This window comes from Hemibagrus wyckioides, linkage group LG24 (assembly GCF_019097595.1).
Source record: "Hemibagrus wyckioides isolate EC202008001 linkage group LG24, SWU_Hwy_1.0, whole genome shotgun sequence".
Lineage (NCBI taxonomy): Eukaryota > Metazoa > Chordata > Actinopteri > Siluriformes > Bagridae > Hemibagrus > Hemibagrus wyckioides.
This window is the reverse complement of record NC_080733.1, coordinates 869,725-886,041: the sequence shown is the minus strand read 5'-3', so window position 1 is coordinate 886,041 and position 16,317 is coordinate 869,725. Positions and strand designations below refer to the sequence as shown.

At 45.6% G+C, this 16,317-nt stretch overlaps 1 protein-coding gene across 3 annotated transcripts; it reads left to right on the top strand.

The window, feature by feature from the left end:
* The first annotated feature begins 11 nt into the window (after window positions 1–11).
* On the top strand, window positions 12–15,774 carry smarcc1b (SWI/SNF related, matrix associated, actin dependent regulator of chromatin, subfamily c, member 1b). Of its 3 annotated transcripts, XM_058377407.1 has the most exons (29): window positions 12–147; window positions 728–961; window positions 2,920–3,039; window positions 3,128–3,213; window positions 3,380–3,461; window positions 3,549–3,641; window positions 3,724–3,793; window positions 4,200–4,269; window positions 4,363–4,438; window positions 4,879–5,004; window positions 5,096–5,175; window positions 7,833–7,948; window positions 8,071–8,130; window positions 9,644–9,678; window positions 9,787–9,902; window positions 11,438–11,509; window positions 11,657–11,770; window positions 11,998–12,151; window positions 12,267–12,377; window positions 12,466–12,525; window positions 12,620–12,878; window positions 13,010–13,171; window positions 13,939–13,988; window positions 14,120–14,213; window positions 14,372–14,508; window positions 14,666–14,800; window positions 14,961–15,111; window positions 15,259–15,330; window positions 15,475–15,774. In XM_058377407.1, the coding sequence occupies exons 1-29, from the start codon at window positions 97–99 to the stop codon at window positions 15,540–15,542; spliced, it is 3,054 nt and encodes a 1,017-aa protein (XP_058233390.1). In that variant the 5' UTR covers window positions 12–96; the 3' UTR covers window positions 15,543–15,774. The 3 variants fall into 3 exon arrangements, with proteins under 3 accessions (XP_058233390.1, XP_058233389.1, XP_058233388.1); XM_058377406.1 differs by lacking the exon at window positions 12–147 and having other exon boundaries at window positions 656–961; window positions 4,203–4,269; XM_058377405.1 differs by lacking the exon at window positions 12–147 and having other exon boundaries at window positions 656–961.
* Window positions 15,775–16,317: the final 543 nt, after the last annotated feature.

Below are 16,317 nucleotides of genomic sequence, written 5' to 3'. Positions count from 1 at the left end.
CAGGTATGTTTTATCTTCAGGTGGAAGACGGTTTTCCCGACCTGCCCGTCTCTCTGCGCGGTTGGCCGTCTCCAACACTCCCTGAGTGCAGTGCGCATGCGCCATCCGCTGAGCCAGCCTTTAACACGGGGAGAGGAGGAATTTTCGGTAGATATCTGAGAGCTAATATTGGGAAGCTGTTTAATCTTTAGTGCACCTCGCTGTGGTCTCCACATTCATTGATAAATATTTCCAACTCAAACGATGTGTTTTATTTGTAATTCCTCCGAAGGTTCTTGGTGGTATCAGGCTTTAATTCGGTTATATTCTACAATAACGACTTGAATTGATTGGTGAGCTTGATTTTATGATCGGTGTAACACATGGACTACACTTTATACCGCTGTGACAAGCATTTTATAGGATTTTTAAGGAAACTGCTCATAAGACAGTACATTATTAATAAAGTACAATCATTAAATGTGCTCATCACAACATTAAAACACCCCAAAGGTCTTTGTTACCAGCTCAGAAGCCTTTTGACCATTTTGCTTTCAAACTACAGGATTGAGAACAGACTTTTGAATCTATTTTAAGGTTCCAAGTCCTCTCAAATGTTGGTTAAATTATTTCCATACGCTACGTAGGACATATCGCGAGATCTTGGCGAGGTTTTATGCACGCGTGCTGTGCGCATGCGCAAGCGTGTGCGCATGCGAGTTTGAGTGAGTGCGTCAACTTTTCACAGCGTCAAGTGAATTTCGCTACACCGGCTCTGAGGTGTTATAACGCTTCCCCTGTAACAATGGCGGCGCCGACTGCGGGATGTTCAGCCGCAGGCTCGGCGGGAGATAAAGCCCCCGGCAGCACGACTCTGAGTCGGAAAAAGGACGGGGGTCCATGTGCTGACTTCTGGGAAAGCGCAGAGACCATCTCACAACTGGAAACCATTCGCACTTGGATCGGGAAGCATTACAAAAAGGTAAGAGCGGGCTACGTGACGTCGTGACGTAAAAATACGAGTTAAGCGAAAAGCTAGGTGGCTAAGTGTGCCTTTATCATTAGCCGATGTTAACCTGTCACAGGAGCGGCGCGTGACTCAGTCTCACTCTGGGGTTGGGAATGTTCAGATAATTCATCTATTAATCCTCAAGTGTATTAGAATTGTCAGTTAACAGCCGATTAGCTGCGTTAATAGCAACAACTTACATTGCATCGTTATGTATCGGACTGAACCGTGTTTTCAGCTGGACTGCGTGCTACAGCTACACACGTGTTCTCTAACGGGTTTTGTTTACATCTCTACAGCGTCTCTGGCTCTCACGTTTCTATGTGCCACCATGACCCCCCACGCCCTCACCCCCCTCTCTCTGCCCCTTAATGTCTCAGTGTTGCCCCCCCTTAGTGTCTCTGTGCCCCCCCCTCAGTGTCTCTGTGCTCCCCCTCAGTCTCTCTGTGCCCCCCCTCAGTGTCTCTGTGCCCCCCCTCAGTGTCTCTGTGCCCCCCCTCAGTGTCTCTGTGCCCCCCCTCAGTGTCTCTGTGCTCCCCCTCAGTGTCTCTGTGCTCCCCCTCAGTGTCTCTGTGCCCCCCCCTCAGTGTCTCTGTGCCCCCCCCTCAGTGTCTCTGTGCTCCCCCTCAGTGTCTCTGTGCTCCCCCTCAGTGTCTCTGTGCTCCCCCCTCAGTGTCTCTGTGCCCCCCCTCAGTGTCTCTGTGCCCCCCCTCAGTGTCTCTGTGCCCCCCCTCAGTGTCTCTGTGCCCCCCCTCAGTGTCTCTGTGCCCCCCCTCAGTGTCTCTGTGCCCCCCCTCAGTGTCTCTGTGCCCCCCCTCAGTGTCTCTGTGCTCCCCCTCAGTGTCTCTGTGCCCCCCCCCTCAGTGTCTCTGTGCCCCCCCCCAGTGTCTCTGTGCCCCCCCCTCAGTGTCTCTGTGCCCCCCCCTCAGTGTCTCTGTGCCCCCCCCTCAGTGTCTCTGTGCTCCCCCCTCAGTGTCTCTGTGCCCCCCCTCAGTGTCTCTGTGCTCCCCCCTCAGTGTCTCTGTGCTCCCCCCTCAGTGTCTCTGTGCTCCCCCCTCAGTGTCTCTGTGCCCCCCCCTCAGTGTCTCTGTGCCCCCCCCCTCAGTGTCTCTGTGCCCCCCCCTCAGTGTCTCTGTGCCCCCCCCTCAGTGTCTCTGTGCTCCCCCCTCAGTGTCTCTGTGCTCCCCCCTCAGTGTCTCTGTGCTCCCCCCTCAGTGTCTCTGTGCTCCCCCCTCAGTGTCTCTGTGCCCCCCCTCAGTGTCTCTGTGCCCCCCCCCTCAGTGTCTCTGTGCCCCCCCCTCAGTGTCTCTGTGCCCCCCCTCAGTGTCTCTGTGCCCCCCCTCAGTGTCTCTGTGCCCCCCCCCCTCAGTGTCTCTGTGCTCCCCCCTCAGTGTCTCTGTGCCCCCCCCTCAGTGTCTCTGTGCCCCCCCCCTCAGTGTCTCTGTGCCCCCCCTCAGTGTCTCTGTGCTTCCCCCTCAGTGTCTCTGTGCTTCCCCCTCAGTGTCTCTGTGCTTCCCCCTCAGTGTCTCTGTGCCCCCCTCAGTGTCTCTGTGCCTCCTCTTATTGTCTCTGTGCCCTCATTAGTAAATAAAGTAATTTAGCAGATGGTCCCAGCTCTGTGTTGATCAGATTATGCAGGGTTTCCTTTGTGTGCTTTATGATGGGACGAACAGGACACAGGTCTTTCACACTCGCTCACTTGACTTGTCGCCATGGCACCTCCAACAATTTGTAAGACTCTGTAATAGAGAGCTGGTTTGGTTACCATGACAATATCCATATCAGGTTTCTGGCAGTACATGAAGCTTGTTATCATTCAGAAAAACAAAATGGGACTCTCTCGCTGTACGGATCACGATTACACTCAGACCTAGAGAAATACTGTCTCTCTCTCCTGTGAGCCACTACACTAATGAGCTTATCTTTCTCAGTATGTGCAGGTTGATGCTCCTTCCAGCAAGTCTCTCTCAGCACTAGTCATCCAGCTGCTGCAGTTCCAGGAGGATGTGTTTGGTCGTAAAGCCAGTGACCCGGGCCTTACTAAACTGCCAGTCAGTCACTGCTCTCCCTCTAATAGCCAGGTTTTCCTTTCCTTTCAGACATGCCCACATGCTGTAAATTTCACATTTTTTTCCACAGGTAAAGTGTTTCCTGGACATGAAGCTAGGAGGTGCTCTCTGTCACATACTCGGCTCTGTGTACAAGTTTAAAACGGAGCAGGGCTGGTGAGTGTTCACTCGTATGTTTTTATCACATGGTCAGGTGAAGAGGGGAACTGCACTGGCACAAGGTTTTACAAGTCTTTCTTAAGTATCAGCTTAAATAAGGCATGTGTTCTTTTACTTGACAAACATAGTGATGAAACTCTCACTTTTTATTCACTGCTGTAAGGCGCCGCTTCGACCTGCAGAACGCTTCTCGAGTGGACCGCAACGTGGAGATGTTTGTCAGTGTGGAGAAAACACTGGTGCAGGTACTGACTGCACACTGAAGGACATGGACAGCACAAGAGACATGCAGTCATCACAGTGTGTGTGTGTGTGTGTGTGTGTGTGTTTAGAATAATCTCCTGAGCAGGCCTGTGGTGTATCTGTCACCGGAGCTTGACCAGAAGCAGGCCAGCAAACTCAAAGACATCATCATGCGACACAAGGTGGAGAAAAGTATTAGACAGGAGTTTATATAGTTTCTTATTCACAGTGATTTTTACTGTTCTGTGTTTTTCTCTCTCTCAGGGTTCGGTCACAGAGGACAGGCTACAAGCTACCCATCAGATCTACCCTACTCTCACTTCAGTAGATGAAGGTGTGTGTAGTGGTCAGTAAGCTTTGAGTGTGTGTATACACCACCCAGGCATAAGATTATGACCACCTGCTTAATATAGTGTTGGTTCCCGTTTTGCTGCCCAAACAGCCCTGACCCGTCGTGCACTGTGTATTCTGACACCTCTCTCTCAGAACCAGCTGTAACTTCTTCTGCAGTTTGAGCAACAGTGTAGACGTTTTATATTTTTCATTTTCTTTCCCCTAAAATGTTTGATTGCTTTCATTTAATTTTTTAAATGTTATAATATTGAAACAATATTGGGATTTATCTTGGGTACATTTTTTTTATACATCACAAAAACCTACCATTTTAACGGCAGGGTGTGTGAACGTTTTTTAGCGACTATTTACATTACCATTGTGCGTCTGTTGTATGTCCCCCCCAGAAGACTGGTTCAGACCTGTTCTGCGGGTCAGTCAGCATGTTATGGTGCACTGGGGCATGTATCCGGACAGGTGAGTGTGTATAGATGTATACTACACACACACTGTGGCAACAAACTGAAATTCTATGCTTTATTGTGATTGGGACGTGTGTGTGATCTGTAGTTATGATACGTGGCTATTAGCCAGTGATGTGGATGTGGAGGTAGAGGAAGCCCCCAGTTCAGAACGACCTTGGAGGGTGAGTCACTCTGAGCTCAGAGTAGTTTAGGCTGTGTGATCTATCCCCTGCATGTACAAATGAGTTCTGGTCAAAAGTATGCGCCCCCCTGACAATCACATGTGAATGGTCCTGGTTTATTCCTTTTCCTGGTTTAATCAGCTCCACTCTTCTGTGAAGGTTCTCCATTGTGTCTGTGGGGATTAATGATCATTCAGCTACAAGAGCATTAGTGAGATCAGACTGTGGTGTTGGGATGTTGAGGATGCTCTAGTTCCAGTTCATCCCAAAGATGTTCACTTACACAACTGTGTGATTTGAAACTTTATGGGAACAGATGCTCATATGGGTGTGATGGTCAGGGGTGCACATACTTTTGGACTGTAATGAACAGAAGGCCCATGGTGTGTGTACATTTACACACTGTAGAGACTCCTCAGAATGTTCCGTATTCCTTTAAGGTTCATGCTAAGTGGGTTCTCGACACGGACATGTTCAATGAGTGGATGAACGAGGAAGACTACGAGGTGGATGACATCAAAAGGAGCGTGAGTTACCAAAGGCGCATCTACCCACGAGATGAAGAGGTAGAGCTTCACCCCCTCTCCTTTTCCCACATCTCCTGTCGTTTCTCTGCTTTTGAACTTTCAGTCATTTTTTTGTTTTCTTCCACGTAAGGAGTGTAAGACATCTGGGAAGAAGAGAAGGCGCTCACCCTCACCTCCATCTGAGTCCAGGAAGAAAGGAGGGAAAAAGGGGTGAGAAGAATGTTTTTATATATATATATATATATACACTATATTGCCAAAAGTATTCGCTCACCCATCCAAATAATCAGAATCAGGTGTTCTAATCACTTCCATGGCCACAGGTGTATAAAATCAAGCACCTAGGCATGCAGACTGTTTTTACAAACATTTGTGAAAGAATGGGTCGCTCTCAGGAGCTCAGTGAATTCCAGCGTGGAACTGTGATAGGATGCCACCTGTGCAACAAATCCAGTCGTGGAATTTCCTCGCTCCTAAATATTCCACAGTCAACTGTCAGCTGTATTATAAGAACGTGGAAGTGTTTGGGAACGACAGCAACTCAGCCACGAAGTGGTAGGCCACGTAAACTGACGGAGCGGGGTCAGCGGATGCTGAGGCGCATAGTGCGAAGAGGTCACCAACTTTCTGCAGAGTCAATCACTACAGACCTCCAAACTTCATGTGGCCTTCAGATTAGCTCAAGAACAGTGCGCAGAGAGCTTCATGGAATGGGTTTCCATGGCCGAGCAGCTGCATCCAAGCCATACATCACCAAGTGCAATGCAAAGCGTCGGATGCAGTGGTGTAAAGCACGCCGCCACTGGACTCTAGAGCAGTGGAGACGCGTTCTCTGGAGGGACGAATCGCGCTTCTCCATCTGGCAATCTGATGGACGAGTCTGGGTTTGGCGGTTGCCAGGAGAACGGTACTTGTCTGACTGCATTGTGCCAAGTGTAAAGTTTGGTGGAGGGGGGATTATGGTGTGGGGTTGTTTTTCAGGAGCTGGGCTTGGCCCCTTAGTTCCAGTGAAAGGAACTCTGAATGCTTCAGCATACCAAGACATTTTGGACAATTCCATGCTCCCAACTTTGTGGGAACAGTTTGGAGCTGGCCCCTTCCTCTTCCAACATGACTGTGCACCAGTGCACAAAGCAAGGTCCATAAAGACATGGATGACAGAGTCTGGTGTGGAGGAACTTGACTGGCCTGCACAGAGTCCTGACCTCAACCCGATAGAACACCTTTGGGATGAATTAGAGCGGAGACTGAGAGCCAGGCCTTCTCGTCCAACATCAGTGTGTGACCTCACAAATGCGCTTCTGGAAGAATGGTCAAAAATTCCCATAAACACACTCCTAAACCTTGTGGACAGCCTTCCCAGAAGAGTTGAAGCTGTTATAGCTGCAAAGGGTGGACCGACGTCATATTGAACCCTATGGATTAGGAATGGGATGTCACTTAAGTTCATATGTGAGTCAAGGCAGGTGAGAGAATACTTTTGGCAATATAGTGTATATGTATTATTAATTACAATATATAAACATTAATTAAAATGAAGTAAAATGTTAATAAGAACACGTAGCGTTGTTTAGGAAGGCAAACAGGTGCGGGGATGCTGAAAATCTAAATACAGTACGGCTGGAGGAACGAGTCTGGCCAATCGAAATGCCCCATTCATTTAATCACGCTTGTCCTTGACTGCTGGCTCTGCGTTCAGTTGGGGAAAGGGATGCAGAATTCTCCAGCATCCCAGTTTTTTGGGGGTGGCGTCCATGTGTGTGTGTGTGTGTGTGTATATGTATATATGTGTGTGTGTGTGTGTGTGTATATATATATATATATATATATATATATATATATATATATATATATATATATATATATATATATATATATATATATATATATATATATATATATATATAAAATACACACACACACTACCAGTGAAAAGTTTGGACACACCTTCTAATTCCATGGTCTTTCCTGATGTTTATTTCTCTCTACACTGTAAATCAATGCTGAAGGCGGCCGAAATCCACAATAATGTCCTTTGAACAGTTGATATTGAGATATGTCTGCTACTGACGCTCTGTAAAGCCTTCATAACGCCTCTAATCTGAGGTGCTGTTAATTGGTGATTTCTGAGGCTGGTGACTCTAAATGAACTTCTCCTCTGCAGCAGAGGTCAGTTTTGGTCTTGCTTTACTGGGATGGTCTTCATGTGAGCCAGTTTCATCATGGGGCTTGATGGGTTTTGCAAATGCACTTGACAATACTGTTCTTGCAAGAACTATTCCAGAACACCTGACCTTCGTGTCTTAAAATAACAACTGACTGTTGTTTGTTGTCATTACATATGGATTACTGAAGTCCATGTGTGTTATTTCATAGTTTTGAAATCTCCAGGATTGTTCTAGAATGTAGAAAATAAATCCCTAAACAAAAAACATTGAATTAAAAGGTGTGTCCAAACTTTTGACTGGTGTGTGGGTGGGGTGGGGGTGTGTGTGGGTGGAGGTGGGGTGGGGGTGTGTGTGTGTGTGGGTGGGGGTGGGGTGGGGGTGTGTGGGTGTGTGTGTATATACATACATACATACATACATACATACATACATAATGTGTGTATGTAATATTCAGCCACTGGCCATTTTAATAGGAACATTAGAGTAATTCTGGGTAGGTGTTTATTGCACCATGTTGTGTATGAAAATCCCTGGAGATCAGCAGTTTTATTTATTTTTTTTAAGTCGCACACTTTTTCTCTTATTTTATTACCCGAAGCTTTGGACCTGTATCTGCATGACTGTATACATTTTAATGCTGATTGTCTATTTTATTAGGAATATGTAGTGAGTTTATGTATTATTATGTTTCATTTGCAGTTCGTATAAGATGCGTGGCCAGCAGGAAGAGGTGGAACCAGAAGAAGACCTGACTAAAGACATGGAGGACCCAATACCTGTGCCTAACATGGAGGAAGTCAAACTGCCTAAAAACAGTACATTTCATGTCTTTTTGTCTTCCCTAAGATTTCTGTTTCCTTTTCTAAATTGATCCTAAGCCTAATGCAGTCCTGGCTCTATATCTCTCATGATGTTTTACTTTCCTTATTGGTGACAGTAAACCTGAAGAAAGACAGCGAGAACACACCAGTGAAAGGAGGAACCATGGCTGACTTGGGTATGACAATGTAATGGTTTGTTTACACGTTAGTGTTCAGCTTTGTAAGATGGGTTTATGTAAGGTTCTTTTTGTGTGTGTGTGTGTGTGTATGTATATATATATATATATATATATATATATATATATATATATATATATATATATATATATATATATATATATATATATATATATAGTGTATATAGTATATATAGTGTATATATATATATATATATATATATATATATATACACTATATTGCCAAAAGTATTCGCTCACCCATCCAAATAATCAGAATCAGGTGTTCCAATCACTTCCATGGCCACAGGTGTATAAAATCAAGCACCTAGGCATGCAGACTGTTTTTACAAACATTTGTGAAAGAATGGGTCGCTCTCAGGAGCTCAGTGAATTCCAGCGTGGAACTGTGATAGGATGCCACCTGTGCAACAAATCCAGTCGTGAAATTTCCTCGCTCCTAAATATTCCACAGTCAACTGTCAGCTGTATTATAAGAACGTGGAAGTGTTTGGGAACGACAGCAACTCAGCCACGAAGTGGTAGGCCACGTAAACTGACGGAGCGGGGTCAGCGGATGCTGAGGCGCATAGTGCGAAGAGGTCGCCAACTTTCTGCAGAGTCAATCACTACAGACCTCCAAACTTCATGTGGCCTTCAGATGAGCTCAAGAACAGTGCGCAGAGAGCTTCATGGAATGGGTTTCCATGGCCGAGCAGCTGCATCCAAGCCATACATCACCAAGTGCAATGCAAAGCGTCGGATGCAGTGGTGTAAAGCACGCCGCCACTGGACTCTAGAGCAGTGGAGACGCGTTCTCTGGAGTGACGAATCGCGCTTCTCCATCTGGCAATCTGATGGACGAGTCTGGGTTTGGCGGTTGCCAGGAGAACGGTACTTGTCTGACTGCATTGTGCCAAGTGTAAAGTTTGGTGGAGGGGGGATTATGGTGTGGGGTTGTTTTTCAGGAGCTGGGCTTGGCCCCTTAGTTCCAGTGAAAGGAACTCTGAATGCTTCAGCATACCAAGACATTTTGGACAATTCCATGCTCCCAACTTTGTGGGAACAGTTTGGAGCTGACCCCTTCCTCTTCCAACATGACTGTGCACCAGTGCACAAAGCAAGGTCCATAAAGACATGGATGACAGAGTCTGGTGTGGATGAACTTGACTGGCCTGCACAGAGTCCTGACCTCAACCCGATAGAACACCTTTGGGATGAATTAGAGCGGAGACTGAGAGCCAGGCCTTCTCGTCCAACATCAGTGTGTGACCTCACAAATGTGCTTCTGGAAGAATGGTCAAAAATTCCCATAAACACACTCCTAAACCTTCCCAGAAGAGTTGAAGCTGTTATAGCTGCAAAGGGTGGACCGACGTCATATTGAACCCTATGGATTAGGAATGGGATGTCACTTAAGTTCATATGCGAGTCAAGGCAGGTGAGCGAATACTTTTGGCAATATAGTGTACATATATATATAAAATGACTTTTTTTTTTTTCATGTAATAAGATGACCAAGAAGACGAGTTCCTGTCTGGATTCAGGGTAAGTGGTGTCACTGACATCACTGACTTCACCTTTCCTGACCTTTATTATAGTTATGTTTTTATGAGAGGTAGGTACACTAATAGGTACGTGTGTGTGTGCGCGCAGGATGATGAGGATCAGGGACGGGAGTTTGGGCGTGGGCTGGAAGAAGAGGAGAGCGCCATAAAGCAGACTCATCATATCATCATTCCCAGCTACGCCTCTTGGTTTGACTACAACTGGTAAATCTTCCCTACAGCCACATCATCTCTAACTGTAGTGTGTATTAGAGACACATTTCAGTCTGTAACTCGCCTCTTCACACACCTGGCAGAGTTGATATTACACTGGAACATACACACACCTCTTCATTCACTCACTCAGTGCCTCTATAATCATTATTCCTGCACATATTACACACAAAGGCAGTATGTTAGCAGTGCTGAAAATTAAGATTAAAATAATTTAAAAAAGAAAAGACTCCAAAATGATTGTGGTGATGATAGATGTTTATAGACAGTGGTGTATTACAGTTAATGATATAAATGTATTGAACAATAATAATTTAATCTATTATTGAAACGCAATAACCTCTGTCATGGATTTAAGGGTGTCTTTCTGTCTGAGATTCTTATCATGATCACTCAAGAGCGATGATCAATCATTTGCAGGATTTACACTTATATTACCAAAAGTCTCGGGACACCCCTCAAAATCATTGAGTTCAGGTGTTGTTTTTCAGGGGTTGGACTCGGCCCCTTAGTTCCAGTGAAAGGAACTCTTAATGCTTCAGCTTCATACCAAGACATTTTGGACAATTTCATGCTCTTTGTGGGAACAGTTTGGGGATGACCCCTTCCTGTTCCAACATGACTGCACACCAGTGACCAAAGCAAGGTCCATAAAGACATGGATGAGTGAGTTTGGTGTGGAGGAACTTGACTGACCTGCACAGAGTCCTGACCTCAACCCCATAGAACACCTTTGGGATGAATTAGAGTGGAGACTGCGAGACAGGCCTTCTCGTCCAACATCAGTGTGTGACCTCACAAATGTGCTTCTAGAGGAATGGTCAGAAATTCCCATAAACACACTCCTAAACCTTGTGGAAAGCCTTCCCAGAAGAGTTGAAACTGTTATAGCTGTAAAGGGCGGGAGACAACTCCATATTACATTCATGTGCATGTGAAGACAGACGTCCAAAAACATTTGGCCTGGCTCGCAATCTCCGCTCTAATTCATCCCAAAGGTGTTCCACATCTGCAGTCATGTTGGAACAGGAAGGGGTCATCCCCAAACTGTTCCCACAAAGAGCATGAAATTGTCCCAAATGTCTTGGTATGAAGCTGAAGCATTAAGAGTTCCTTTCACTGGAACTAAGGGGCCGAGTCCAACCCCTGAACTCAATGATTTGGAGGGGTGTCCCAATACTTTTGGCAATGTAGTGCATATGGATTTATCTCAGTACACTGCAGATAAAATGATTGTTTAAGATTTAAACCAAACAGGATCAAGGTCACAGCAAGGTCACATAGCCAAAGGTTTATTATAATAATTAATATTTAATCAATAGTAATTTAATATACTCACATATATTTTAAAATAGTTTCCTCCCTGTTTTAAAGTATGATTTAAGGTTATTTCTGCTGCAGCACTGAGTATCTAAGAGGCATGGTCTTGTGGAATCAAGTTCTTCTTGTGTTTTTTTTGTGACACTAATTGTGCTGATGAAGGCAGTGTGTAGTGGGATGGAGGTGTAACCTGTTCTCTGTTTCAGTATTCACCGGATAGAGAGGAGAGCACTGCCTGAGTTCTTCAACGGGAAGAACAAGTCCAAATCTCCAGAGATGTGCGTGTGTCTCTCTCTCTCTCTCACACACACACCACATTTATACTCTCTATGACCATCACAGCCATATGTGTGATAGTCAGGGTGCAGATATTTTTGTGTATACTGGAGTGTGATGTGTTCTCTCTGAATGTTATTAATGTCCAGATATTTGGCTTATCGTAACTTCATGATCGACACGTATCGGCTAAACCCTCAGGAGTACCTGACCTCCACCTCCTGCAGACGGAACCTTACAGGAGATGTGTGTGCCCTTATGAGGTTAGCTCTGTGTGTGTGTGTGTGTGTGTGTGTGTGTGTGTGTGTGTGTGTGTGTGTGTGTGTGTGCTGCTTATACCACAGCGATCTGATGACCAGTACATTTTAAAAATCTGTTTATTATTAGTCTTAAATCATGTGGAGCGTCCACTACAAGAACCTGTAATCTATTACAACCAAAGGTGCAGGCCGGATGTGTTCTGAGTGTGTGTGTGTGTGTGTGTGTGTAGGGTCCATGCCTTCCTGGAGCAGTGGGGTCTGATTAATTACCAGGTGGATGCTGAGAGCAGACCTCTTCCTATGGGCCCTCCACCTACACCTCACTTTAATGTTCTCACAGATGTTCCCTCAGCCCTGGTCCCTCTACAGCACAGACCACTGCAGGTACACACACACACACACACACACACACACACACACACACACACAAAAAGAATGTAGTTGTAACAGTGTGTGGTGTTCTGATTGTTTTCTGTTGTGTGTGTGTGTGTATGTGTAGGTTTCAGCCTCTCAGCATATGCTTCATTTCCCAGAGAAAAGCAAAGAAAAACCTTCAGACCTTCAAAACTTTGGCCTTCGAACTGATATTTATGCAAAGAAGCATCCCAAGGTACACACACACACCATATCTGTGCTTCAGGAGGCTGTCTGTTGTGCTAAACCAGAAGCAGTGATTGTGTTTGTTACCCACTCTGTAGACTAAAGGAGCAAACGCAGGACGTGAGTGGACAGAACAAGAAACTCTCCTGCTTTTGGAGGTAAATCCAGCTACATACATCACTCTGACCAAGCAGCATAGAATTCAGTGATGTGTACTGTCTTTCTCCTGACACTGCTCTCTCCCCGTCTCAGGCATTAGAGATGTATAAAGATGACTGGAATAAGGTCTCTGAGCATGTGGGAAGCCGCACACAGGATGAGTGTATCCTGCACTTCCTCCGCTTGCCTATAGAGGACCCGTACTTGGAGAACTCTGAAGCGTCAATGGGTCCGCTGGCCTACCAGCCTGTTCCCTTTAGCCAGTCAGGAAACCCCGTCATGAGCACTGTGGCTTTCCTCGCCTCTGTGGTGGACCCCAGAGTAGCATCTGCTGCTGCCAAGGCTGCCCTGGGTGGGTGTGGGTGTGTGTGTGTGTGTGTGTGAGTCCCAACTGCTATGAAAGAAAACCATTTTAGTGATCAGTTTATGAGAATGTCATTGATGTAATCTTTTTGTCTCTTTTGTTTCTCGTCTCGTTCTCAGAGGAGTTCTCTCGCGTTCGAGAACAAGCTTCTCCGGAGCTGTTCAATCCCCCTGTCCTCAGAATGCCAGATCCTGGGGCTAGTTTATCTGAACTTGAGCCCACCTTCGGACTGCAGTCGGGTAACACTTCTGGAGCCGAGGCAGAGCAACTGGAAAAGACTGGTACTGGGTTTTAGCTGTATACTGTACACTGTACATGTGCACACTCAGGCTGTACTGCAGGACTGCCAGCAGGGGGCAACATTAGACTCTGACTCTCTTAAGCACTGAAGGCTGCTACAAATGTACAGACAAAAATATCTTCAGAAACTTACATTGTTTTGTCTTGAAATAATTTTTGTATGCAGTTTTTAGACATCTTTCTAGAGGAAATAATTTATAGACATAAAGCTTTACATATTTCTAATATGCATATTTGTCTATTTTTACATATTTTTTATTTCTTTACACACATCACCTCTGACCAGTCTCTGTGTCCCTGGCACTAAAGAAGCCCCACAACATGATGCTAACACCACCATGCTTCACCTTAGCAGTGCCTGGTTTTCCCCAAGTAGTACTTGAAGTCCAAGTTCACTTCTAGCCTCTTTACCACAAAGTTCTGATTGATGGAGTGTTTTAGAGATGGTTGTTTTTCCTGCAGGTTCTTCCATTTCTGTGAAGCTCTGTTAGAGTGGACACTGGGTTCTTGGTCACACCTCTGACCATGGCTGTTCTGGCCCGGTTACTGAGTTTAGCCACAGACATTTCCTTACGCTTCATGTCTGTAGACTCCAGCAGTGTTCTCGATTTTCTGTAGCCCACGGTCCGAGTGCATAACTAACTGAGAGATTTCACTCTTTTATTTTTGCAAAAAAAACATAATGAAACTTTGTCGTTATGAGCAGTTGTGTGTGGGGTAACTGAACATTTTGTGATCTTCATTCTAGATGGACCCAGACTGGATAAGCTGGAGTTTGACACAGAACACCATGAAAAGGTGCGACAGCCCAGTTACTTCAACTGATCATTATACACAAACACATCAGCTAATTAAAGCGGTTCATATTCTATCATCCTCGTCCTTTCCTCCTTTTTAATTCTGTCTCTTTTTCTTAATTGCTGTATCAGCCGATGGGGGAGAACACCTCAGGAGAGGGGGAGCAAGTAAAGCATGAAGAAAAGGATGAGTCAGAAGGAGAGAAAGGAGAGGAGAGCAAAGCTGGTTTGTGTTTTCAGCACTAATGCTTCATAAATATATTATTTTAAAATGACCCAAGCTCCGAAATATAATGTGCATGTGTTAAGGATTAAACTGCTTGCTTAATTACCACTTTTTTCTGTGCGTGTGTGTGTGTGTGTTTCTGATTGTCTGTGGTGAAGAGGAAGGGATGGAAGTGGCCCAGGGGACACAAGGGGAACATGTTGAGAGAAGGAAGAGGGTGGAGCTCGAGCTGGTTGAAGCAAATATTGCCACAGCAGCTGCAGCTGCCCTGGCTTCTGCTGCCACCAAGGCCAAGGTAAGGAACAACCAGTTTATCAAACGCACACCTCACATCCGAGCAAGGTGTAGTAGACAAGAAGTCTCTGACCTTCTCTGTATTTATTATCCTGTAAACAGTTTGTCCCAGATGTTTATACCCCTTAAAACTGTTCTCTCTCTTCTGCTCCCGTTAGCACTTGGCCGCTGTGGAGGAAAGGAAGATTAAATCTCTTGTGGCTCTCCTGGTAGAGACTCAGATGAAGAAGCTGGAGATCAAACTAAGGCATTTCGAGGAGCTGGAGACCATCATGGACCGAGAGAAAGAGGCTGTGAGTTAAACACAACAGCTTACTGTCTCTTATAACTTACTGTAATCGTGTCAGAGTGGTGAGAGGTTGTAGTGCTCCAGAACATTTGGTCAGCATCATGTATATTTTACTGGTCACTGTAAGGTGTGTGTGTGTGTGTGTGTGTGTGTGTGTGGTACAGCTGGAGCAGCAGCGCCAGCAGTTGCTGTCGGAGAGGCAGAACTTCCACATGGAGCAGGTGAAGTACGCTGAGCTAAAGGCACGCCAGCAGCTGGAACAGCAACAGGGCGGAGCCTCACAGGGCAGTGGACCTGCGTTTAACCCTCTACACGGTACATTCTCCTACATATACCTTCATCAAATACACACTGCTGGAGGAATAAAGGCTTCGTATTAGTTTTAATAAAGAATAAAGATTCACGCACTTACTGTGTATGTATGGAGTCCAGATTTCAGTTTCCTGTTGTGTGTGTTGTTAGGTCGTCCAGTAGGCAGTGGAGGGACAGGGCAGATGATGGGCTCACAGCATACCGGGGCCCCTAACGGCACATGTGAGTGACTACTTCACCCTCTCCTCCTTCACTTCTGTACTTATTTCATTTTAATTCTGATCCCAGCACTTTCTGTGCATGTGTGCTAAGTTTTATACAGACACATGCAGGATGTTTAATTAGGTTTTTTTCTTTTGTATACAGACCCGACTCCACCCTCCTCCCAGGCTGAAGGGGCCACGCCTGTCTCCCGGCCCTCGGTGGACAGCTGAAGTCATGTCCTGTAACATCCAGCCTGGGGATCTGACAGTGTTACTGCGTCCACTGAGCTCTCAGTCATATATCATGAAGTTCAGCTCACAGAGTCATTTGTAAATGGTGTTTTATGCTACAGTAAATTGAAACGTGTATCACTTTTTGGTCAGCACTCAATGTTTGTAGCTTGATTTTGTATTGAATGACATCCAGCACTCACGCCAATAAATTTTTTTAATAAAACTATTCAGTTGCTACAAATATGTGATTTATATTTATTCAGATTTACCTGATGCTTTTACACGAAAGGGGCTTCCATCTGAGCGCTTGCACCAGGACTCGTCTCAGCATTACTGGGAATTCTCAAACTTCCAGTCAGTAGCCTGGGGCTTTAACCACCGAGCTCTCGGTGCCATATCGATGATCCTGTAGGAGAGGCTTGTGCTGTATCAGTTAATCTGTAGCTGATAGTCAGGTGTTTTCAGCCAGTGAGCCGGTCAGGTGAGTGATGCTGTCAGTCACATTAATGCAGAAATCTAGAAACTTTAAGCAGCTCTGTAGTGATCTGTCTTCTAGTCAGCTCTACAAGATGAAAGGATGCTTCAGATTAGATTAAGATTAAACCTCTGTGTCTGCTCATTACAGTGGCTTTGATCAGCTGCAGTGTGACAGTGGTCAGTGGTCTGCTCCTGACCATGTCACCACTTCAACACACCTTTATCCATCTTCTGTGAGCTCAGAGCCATCTTCACAAAGGCCTTAAACATCTACACTGCTTAGTAACAACACTTT